Raw genomic sequence first — 10,914 nt, forward strand, 5'->3', positions numbered from 1 at the left:
TGAAAAGGATGGAATGTATCTAAATCAATCTCTTTTCAAATATTTCTTCTGAAGCCAATGGTATATGTCAACATTGTACTGTTATAGTCTCCTGCCATATTTCTAGCACTTGAAATGAATGAAATAATAAAAAGATTTTAGCATAATTTTGTAAATCCCTTAGAGAAATACAACCAAGCTTTTCAGGTAGCTGTGATCAAAGGAGCGCCTGTAATGAGGCCAGGATAGACTGGGCGTGCATCAGTGCAGCTGTCAGTTGGAGGCCTTACCCCATAAACAGAGCAGTGTTTTAATATGACATCACGTGATCTACTTTGCCTTCCTACACCAATCCAGCAAATGTTGTCGTACTTTTGCATTATAAACCTCATCTCAGAGACTGCAGTTCACTTTAGGATTTAATAAAATCTGAAAATGCATTTCTGTTTTTAAATATGGTGAGATGAAACCCAAATTTCAGGTGTCGTCCCCCCCCCCCCCCCCTTGTGAAATCTGAAATACCGTTTGCAATGCATAAATTCTGTGCTTATTTTTGCAATGTGGTCATTTTTATAAATGTCATGAGTTTGGCAGAGCTACCAAAAAATATTCTGCGAAAATGTAAAAACATAAATACAAAGTGCAGATGTGGTTAAAATTAATTCCCTCATAAACTCTTTATGTGCAGTAAGGAGGTGTAGGTACATTTGTTCCTTGTCACTTCCAAATGCCATCTTGTGACCGGCTTTATTAACGTTAAAAGCTACTGTAGCCAAAACAACCTTTTTTTTACTTGGCCTATTTTCATCTAAAGTAAATTCATTTTGAGAGTTTTTTTTTTCCTGTGCTCTTCAGAATTCTGCCTAATTGTGAAGGTTTGTTAAGAGCCAAATCACAATCTTCATCTCATATATGCTTTGCGTTAAAGCCTGCTGCTCCAGGACTGCAAATTTCCTGCTGTTTCACATGCAAACAGGAGCTGTCAGGGTTGAATCAGTTTTTATTGGTTCAAAATTTCCATTTATGTTCCCGTTTAAACGAAATGATTCACTGCAAGGCCTTTTTCCTGTCTGGAAATATAAAAACATTTGATCAGATTATTTCGCCCAGACACACTCTGACACATGGGCTTTTGTATTCACAGATGGTCTTATTGATGAAACACTCCATGATCAGTTTAATGGGAACAGTAAAAATACACTGATATAAATATATTTGTAATGACTGAGAGGAACAGAAAAATGGAGAGAAAAGGAATATGATTCCTTTTGTGACAACCATTTCTAATGTGCCTTGTGGTCCAGGTAATTTGGGCTGGTTTTATGAAGTCTTGTTACATCACTGTAGACAGGATCAGTTCTGAGTGTGACACAGAGGAGGTAAGGGATGAGGTATGTAAAGGAATATAACCAGGGCCCATCCCTTTGTTGTCAATGTTATTTAATGGGCTGGCCGGTCACACCAAAGCAAACTCAACTGGGCACAGATGCCCCACATCGCACAGATAAATATCTCAGCAGATCTGAGCAGATCCTCGAGCTGCGAACCAGCCACGCTGAGGGCTTCATCGAAAACAAAAGTGACTCTTCAGCTTGAACCTCTTCCCCTGGCGGGGACCGCCACTTTCCGGGCCTGCCCACTCACAGCCTGGCCGCACGCCTGGCGTTAAGGGACACGCTTCACGACAGCTGGCGATAACAAGGACACAGGAGGCAGACCAAAAGGCCAGCGATGGAGATGTGACATGCAGGAAACGCTCTGGGGAAGCTAGAAGTTAGAGGCATTATAGCTTGACCGAGCCGCCAGGAGATCATCTTCGTGTGGCGCTATGTATGACCCCTGCACATTATATCTACAGAACATCTGCTTCAGAGGGAGATAACTGTTGACAACTGCCGTAATGAACCAATAGGGAGGGGGTGGTAATCGGATCCTCTTCTTCTATATGACTAATGAGAATGATAAACTATACAAACTGAGGGACCCGAATTACCACTGAGATAACAGCTAATGACCAGTGGCTAATGCAATGACTATGATGAATGGGAACAGACAGGCTGGTTCCCTGACTCTATTGAATGTGGAATTGACGTGAATAGGAATGACTGCAGGTACTTCGGAGTGGATCACTTCCAACTCCCCTCCAGATATTGCTGTGTTGGACTTATGAATTAATATCCAACAGTTGCATATGCAGAAATGGTAAAAATGAGTCGTAACTGTTAAGTACACAGTTACGTATTTTGGTGCCATTCATTATTAAGAATTCAATGCTAACATTTATCTGTGGAAGCTAGCATTTCCAGCCATTTAATGTGAGTTCATTCGGTAAAGTAGGGAGAATGGACTTAAATGACTTCTGTCCTTAAAATCTATTAACTGATCAGAGTATGTATATACACACTAACACATACTGTGAGTATAATCCATGATTATAAATGATACATTTCAAATCTGAACACGGGAACTATCCTATTTTTGTCAGTGTGGATAACACTGTCAAGTCAACATTGGCTTAAGTTTGAATATGGATTTGAGTATCACTTACTAAAGAATGCAGCAGCATTAATCTCATAATCTATACCTGCCAACTGTTTAATAGGTACAACAGACAATTACTGATTACAACATGCATTTTTGAATTTTGAATTCTGAATTTGAAAACAGACCCACCATCACAATGATTGATAGCAATGAATTATGTCATTTTACATTTCTGTAACAAATATAGACTCCATCTGAGCACAGCCTCGGGCATTTATTGTTCATCTCCATATATATATATATATAAATGAAATATATGATGTCTATATATATATACACATATATATATGACATTGTCTATGATTCTGCTGGTGAGCCATTGGATGGCCATTTTACATTTACATTTATTCAGCTGGCAGATGCTTTTATTCAAAGCAACTTACAACTGAGATACAATACAACACCACCGAAAAACCATCCGGATAGCCATGCCTCAAAACAGAATAACGTATTAAAAGATACCATAATTTTATGATCACAGCTGTACGGTTATTAGTTTTCATAGTAAAATATTTATGCCATAAACATATGCATTATATTATGTATCACTCATTCACAAATGTAATGAGTACAGGACTCATTGGATCAGTATAGACCCCATTTCTGACTGTAGTCAAAAACAGTCCTTTTTTCTTTGCTTTTTAACTATAATCCCTAACGTCCACAGCCTTTCCTGGGTAAGAGTATTGTATTTCTCAGAGAGAAAGTCCACCAACAGCCACTGTGTAAACAAATTATATGTATGTGTGTGTGTGTGTGTGTGTGTGTGTGTGTGTGTGTGTGTGTGCTTGCTTATTATACCGTAAAGCAGCCTACCATGTAATTGAGCTTGACCTGGGTCAGCTTTATTTAATAGTAACACCAACGGCGGCGCTTTGAACATTCATATTGCAGTTCCCAGCATTGTAAATCATAAGAACGCTTCAGTGGATTTCATTGCTGTCATATTATAACCCATGTCAAAAACAAACAGACATGCTCTTCTCGTAACATGAATCACTTTGATTCAAAAACGGATTTTTTTGCGAGGATGGGTTTGAATTGAACCTCATGTTTATTCATTTTTTTTGTAAATGCAGTAATGAGATCCCTCTCATTTTTTTCAGTTGAGTTTGCATTCTCAAGTTCTCAAAGCAATGGAAGAGAGAGATTAACAGGAAGTGCAGCAGGACTGTGGGACCAAGCACTGTCTGGGGCAGCCCTCCCCCTGATAAGCAAACCTTAATCGCTTTAACATGAATACCTGGAAACGGTCATTTTGGTCATGAGCTCGGTCCCGTCAGAGTAATGATTAAACAATCCAAAAAACTCACAAAGCCCTTAATACCCACTGCAGCCATGATTAAATTGCACTGCAGTGAAGAATGCCAACAGCAAAGGACAAGCACAATAATGAAAAAGGCTTGTATAGCTAAACGTCCCAGTACAGCAGACCCTTTACCGAGATCGAGTAAGAGATGCCCCTGGCACAGCTACACGTAGGCTTTTCCCAGTGACCGCGCCGAGCTGAGTACAGTATGATCATAGCTTTTATTTACTTCTCATATCAGCAATGCATTCCATGAGGACCTCAGATATTGAATATTATAACAATAGAATGGCGATAAAAAATAAAAGTGTACAAAATAAAAAATGAGTAGTAACAGCATAAATAGGGTCACTTGATTACAGCGTTAATTGCATGCTTCTGCCAGGCCATTAATTAGTGCCCATGCTGTGCAGTGAGACCTGACTGGAATCTTCTCCAAGTGCTGTGCATCCCACTCAGAAAAGTAGGAACCGAACACAATGAGCTGTAGTATGTTTTGATATGCCTGCAGCATGCCCTGTTAGTTATACATATGTATGTAAATAGATATGTCTAAATAGATAGATAGATATGTGTAAATAGATATATCCTGCCCTGAGCCTTACACTTCTGCTTGTCGGTTCTCTCCACCTCTGCATTCTTATTTTGCACAAGTTTTTAAAAAAAAAAAAAAAAAAAAACACAGAGTGCAAAACATCCTTTGTTTACCACTATTTTACCAATCACATTTGCTGTCACGTTATTTGAGGAGAGGGTGAATGAACACAATAAGTTTCAAAAACTAGAACCACTTTTTAGAACCACAATACACCGAAAGATTTAAGCTTTTATAAAGCATTATAAAGCAAGGCAAATTTCTGTCCGACAGAAGCCCGTGTTAAAAATCACTGTAAAGAACTCAGTCACAGTGCCTTGCTGTGGGTACATGCTGCTGCTGGTAAGCAATGTACAGACAGAGTATATGTGAATAATTTGCATCCCGTGATGCTGCTTTCTCCAGTCCTGGGACTTCCCTCTTCTGAATGGGCAGCGTTTTAAGGGATTAAGCCTGCCGCACTCTGCAGGGGCGCAGTGGCTTTAATCTGAGTGTTTCACTTTGAGCGAAGCTGGAGTCAGCTGTCTGGTGGCCAAGGGATTACAGCTGACGGAGAAAACGACTCACAAAAATGATTTATAGCCCTGAGCCCAGACATTACCTTACTGAGGTGATAATGGTGAAAGAGAGAAAGTGACAATGCCTGCCGTCCAGCATCACTCAACAGCTCAGAGACTGCCCATTACCTTAATATCCACATCATACCGCTTAGTAGGACATCTTTGCTGTGTGTCAGGTCAAAGGCATAAAAACACGGATGTATGTATGGCACTGAAACACCTGCACTTTCAAATGTATCCTGGCATAAGGTGATGGAAGTTTTGGGTTGGAAGAAACATTATGGCCAGAACGCAGGGGGTGGGGGTGTGCCAGCCTATGGACTACTCCATATTCTCTGATTTCATCTGGAGTTATCAGCCAGTGTGCTCTGGATTATCAAGCCTTAAATTCATGTCAAATTAAACATGTGATTTTGCAAGCTTTCCAGTGGAATATTGTCAATTTTCAATACATTCAACAGGGCTGATGTAGCCCACTAGATGACTATTTTTGTAGGGTTTTATTTGAAGCTTTAGCGTGGGAGAACATGAATGGAAGCCTTCTTTTGGGATTAAAAATTCTTTTGAGAAAACAATATGAACAAACAACAAAAACATAAACCCAAGACACATGACCCTTCACCCCTAAAATGTTAATTCACCTTGTTAGAAAATCTGATATATGTAAATAGTGCAATGCAAATTGGTGAAATGAAAATGTTCAAAGTATTTTTTAAGTGAACAAATAATATTCTGTTAGAGAGGCAACTATGACTCACAAGCACCCAGGCAAAATTTTTTGCTGTAAACCAACTGCATTATGGTAACATATTCACAGAGGATCAGATGTCTCATTATGTTGAACTTTTTCACATGTTGAACTTTTTTTTGTTGTTGAACTTTTTTTGTTATAGCACATAACAAAGCACATTAGTCCTTCAAATTAATGCTTTTTTTGGTTGATCTTCAGCTTTACTTTTCTTGTCCGGAGACAAGACTAATAGGTTTTTGACAATACCCTTCCCTATTCAGGTTGTAACCCATGGCATCTGAATATTATTGACAACTTGTGCAGAGTTTATACTTTGCAAACTTTGCTAAACATTATGCTTGAGTTCCTGTGACTGTCTACCTTCTCATATTCATTTTGTGTGAGTCACACATCGAGTTTAAATATTAATCTCTTTTCAGATTTCTATTATAGATATTCATTGGCTCTGCGAGTGCTGCGGATGACCTTGGCATACAGGTTTTGAATAGGAAAAGACAGAGGCAGGGTGTGACAAAGTGGCAGAGCTTTTGAAAAACCAACTGCATGGTCTTACACGTAGCATAGTGGTGGTATGTGTGCGGCAGTGTAGCATAGTGGTATGGAACAGGGCTGGTAACCAAAAGGTTGCTGGTTTGATTCCCTGCTGAGGCAGTGCCGCTGTACCCTTAAGCAAGATACTTAACCCAGAGTTGCCTCAGTAAATATCTAGTTGTATAAATGGATAACATGTAAAACACTGTAACCTGTGTAAACTGCTCTGGATAAGAGCATCGGATAAATACTGATAATGTGGTGTAACGTGATAGCGTAATGCAATGTAACATGTGGTTGTGTCTCTCTGTGTTGCAGCGTGGAGCTGGACTTCAAGCAGCAGGAGGATAAGTTGCAGCCGCTAATGAAGCGGCTGTGCCCCACTGAGGACCTCCCCTTTCCATCTCTGCCTTACCCCCAGGAGGCCTTCACCTCTACCCCCAAACGCAAATCCAAAACAGAGTCCAAGAAGCACGCCCGCTGGAAACTCTGGTTTCTATAAAAGCCTGCCTCTGCTCCTCTGTTTTTTTTAACGGACTGAATTGATTGAATCCTGTTAGAGACTGGACAGAAAACGGATTTGGACAGAAGACGGATACCAGTTATCTCGGTCATCAATGCAAACGATGAACCTATAGTGCGTTGTGTTTACCAAAAAAAAAAGAAAAAAAGGATTCACCCTTGTGACTAATTTCCGGAAGTGGGGCATGAAATTACACCTGGCCCATTTCTTTTGCAGATCAAGGAGGGTGAGAATCTGGATTAAGGAATTGGATTAACTTTTTCATTTTTTTTTCTCCCAAGAATGAAATCTAATGGAGTGAGATTTATTTTGATTATAAGCTCACCAGACGTTAGCGTCACATTCTTTTCATATGCCACGCCTTCGTTTTCGTGAGGATCCTTTTAACACCCCCCCAACCCCCCCACCACCTTATTGTGTTTCTCCACAAGAGATCTTTCCGTGACAGAGGAAGAACATGAGACTGTGTGGAGCGAGATCTTCTCTACAGACCTCTTTAACAGCATATCAGCATATAGGCAAAGCACAACTTTTCCTTCACGAACCATTGGGGGTACATTTTGTACGTATTGCACAGGAGAATTGCCTGTGCGTACAAACACACAAATGCATATATACATACATGAAAACACATGCGCTATTCTCCTGTGCAGTGATACAGAAGGAAGAAAAAGAAGAAGGATTCAAATGAAGCCCAGGAGAACAGGAAGCTCACTGTGGCTTTTCCTGCTTTTCCCTGGTAGTACATCTCGGTTCTGATGGATCAATCAGGTGACCTTGTGGTGGGATGGCAAAGTAGCTCCACATATTCTCAATTTGCAGTTATCGATTGTGATATACAAAATAATAAGTGCTATTTTTATATAAATATTTATTAAGTTAGGCATCTCATTGTAATTTTCTAAAAAAACAAGAATATATAATAAAGTATACATAATTAGACAAATATATTCATTTAAATCTCACATTAAGGTTCTTTTGGTTTATTTGACTGCTGTTAAAAGAGTTGGTTATTTGTGAACTGCACACTATTTTATCAAGGCCTGAGTGCTTTTTTTAATCAGCTTTGTGGTTGCGGAGAAGACGTATAAAACTAAAAATGAAGCTTTATTGTTACACTTCTTGAAAAGGTTCAAGTTTATTTGTCAAACCCGTGTTTGTCTCTCACACGCAGACAGGCTTAAGCCAAGCTCACACACGGACAAAAGAACGGCAAACTGACCCGCTCACTTTCAACAGGAAAGCACTCTGAATGTGGGTTGCTTCACTCATTTTCATTTCTCATTCTGTCTGTGAGAGAAAAGGAGTGATTTAGCATCTTGAACAACTTCCTCTCTGCGGACTTTTGGCTAACATGCACCTCAAAGTAATTATACAACAGGAGGTCAGATGGGCTTGTGTCACTAAATGATGTTATCCTAAGGACTCCATTCATTGGGATCCCTGCAGCTTCAAGTGCTCTGGAAGATTCTTTGATGCTATTTGTGGTTCTTCAATATCCTCCTTCGTACAGCATTTAAAGATTAGAGGAGTCATTACAGTTCTCTATTACGTTTATATTGAATAATTCTGGTGTTCGTATGTTGAGAACACAATAGCTCCACTTCCCCTCAAAATCACATGGTAAAACGGCCGCAGATGAACTATAATGAAAAATATTGGTGGGTGTTTCTAGACTTTGCATACATCACATTGTAGAGTGGCTAACAGGGCTTTACCAATTCAAAGAGAACTGCTTACTGCATTTGTTTTATAGTGATGATTATCACAGCTCAACTGCTAACTACACATGCCAAATCATGCCAGAACACTGCCCAAAAGAGATACCTGTGCCAAAATGTTTTAGAAAGCACGGTGACAACTGATGCTTAGCTGGAAATGAATCTAATCACACCACCACAATTTTTCCACTGTTTCAAAAAGTAATTACAGTATGCCCAATCCAGATTCAACCCCAATATTTTCTTACTCCAAAAGGTATGCAACAGTGTGAAGTTACACAGCAGTTACATGGTATTTACCCAGGTATGTACAGTGTAACTGCCCTGCTAAATCATTTTTTTTCAGTACTGCGTCTGAGTGAAGGCACAAAAATGTATTCGTTCTCAAAAGTTAATGCACTGCTTCACTTGCAAATCAGCTCACATAAACACCATGCCCATTGATTTCCACTGAAAATATGTGACCACACCATTCTATATGATGGGGTTATAATGGAGTTATTTCTACTGTAGCATATTGAGAGACATAGACGTGTATCTGTACCTTAAGGAAGTGCAATTGATTTATTATGTGCAATACTATGTATTTTATACTGTTTTTAAGGAAAAGGAAAGCATTTATGATATAAAATTAAATGTGGGGAAACTATCTGGAGTCCTTTTGTATAAATTCAACTAAATTGTTTTTTTTTTCTTTCAGTTAGCTAGTTTGATCAAGGCCAAAAACAAAGTATGTACACGAAAATATTCAGTACACAAAAGTGTGCCTTGAAACCCTCTTCACAATGGCACACGGGCACATGGGATATGTGGTCATGCTGCTGATGGTGCTGAAGCTGCCAAGTCATTGGCTGCCATGATGCATTCTGGGAAATATTGACCAGTCTCTTCAAAGCTCTCATAATGTGACTGGATTAAATGCAGAAGGGAAGGCCACCACTGTGCACTGTTGGTGTTGTACTTCTGTCCACCGCTGCTTGTTTGAGGGTAGAATCACTCACTACGTGTTGCAATCTCATCCATATCCTCAGAGTGTACACTGGCATAACATCGGAGAATGAAGTAGTGCTCAGAGCTATGAAATAACTATCTGAACACCACAGATATGATACATCTATTACTTATTACACGCTGTATTATAATACAGCATTCTGCATTATATGTGGTCATTTTCAGCACGCACTTTAAATATGTCACATATATATATTTAGAGTATGAATTATGAGGTAATTGCAGGCATTATTAGTATTATCACTTCACATCAGGTCTTTTCCAAGATGCCTGAAAATGTAACCAAGGAAAAAAGAGAGAAATTTTACTGGTACAAAAACTCAAAGACCAAGAGTACATTTTAACTTGTGAACGCTCGAAAATGGGTTATGTGCTGTAAGGTATCAAACAGCCGGGCACGTTGCTATAGCAAGATGGATGCTTTCCAAGCCTGTGCGTCTGCTCTGTGAAACACCGAGTATCACTCATATAAATTCTGCATACAGCGCCAGTGCAGCCAGGAGGGGGGGGTGGGGGGGATGAAAAAGTTAATGCATGAATCTAAATCTGAGGCTTATCCTGGAGGAGCAAGGTCGGCCACGCCGCAGTCCTGCAGCACTCTGTCCATACTGCAAGAGCGAATTATTACCAGGGCTTGGTACAGGGAGATCACGGCGGGACAGGGCTGAATTTTAACTGAGCAGGGGTGCCCCTTAAAAAAAAAAAATCAGGCCAGCTTTAGCACTCATTAAATAATAATAGGCTACTTCTAACATGGTGCTTAAAAGCAGCACTGGCTGCCTGAATTCTTGTATGGAGAGCACTGAATTTGAAGAGCTGGCTCGCATACAGTATATCCATGTCACATCAACAGAAACTGCTAACCATTGTTATGGATGTGAATTAATGGACATCCAGGCCTGAGGTTCATGCGTGTGTGTACCTGTGTGTCTACCTCTACCTTCCACTCTGCAGGACAAAAACCCAGTATTTTTAAATGCATGTATAGTCTTATGTTTTCTAGTCAGTTGATCCTGTATAAACATGAATAAATGAAATTAAAGTCATTAAATGAATCCCTGTCAGGTTAAAGTGACAATCCACAGCAATCCGGTGCCGATATTTGCATGCGTAGCAGGCATTTAGCTGAGGGAACAGATAGAGGAGACGAAAGTGGGAGAGAGAGAGAGAGAGAGAGAGACAGAGAAGAGCAGAGATGAAGGCTTCATTTGGGGGTCAGATATCACATCGTCTCAGGCCCCTGGGTCCTTAACCCCAGTAACACACTGAGCATTCCCTAGATAATGCCGTGTATTAACCCAATCCAACCCTTTCAATCCCCCACTCAGACAGGGCTTTGCTAAGCCGTCAGCTTGTCCTCCCTACAAAGGCGGCACGCACAGCCGGGTAA

At 40.0% G+C, this 10,914-nt stretch overlaps 1 protein-coding gene across 1 annotated transcript in view; it reads left to right on the forward strand.

The window, feature by feature from the left end:
- The window catches only part of LOC118790477 (inhibitory synaptic factor 2A-like), a 32,893-nt gene extending 26,122 nt beyond the window's left edge, over nucleotides 1-6,771 (forward strand). Inside the window, exon 4 of the mRNA XM_036547410.1 lies at nucleotides 6,588-6,771. Within this exon, the coding sequence (XP_036403303.1) occupies nucleotides 6,588-6,771 (184 nt within the window). The remainder of the gene's footprint in view (nucleotides 1-6,587) is intronic.
- Nucleotides 6,772-10,914: the final 4,143 nt, after the last annotated feature.

Source organism: Megalops cyprinoides, chromosome 15 (genome assembly GCF_013368585.1).
Source record: "Megalops cyprinoides isolate fMegCyp1 chromosome 15, fMegCyp1.pri, whole genome shotgun sequence".
NCBI classification, from domain to species: domain Eukaryota; kingdom Metazoa; phylum Chordata; class Actinopteri; order Elopiformes; family Megalopidae; genus Megalops; species Megalops cyprinoides.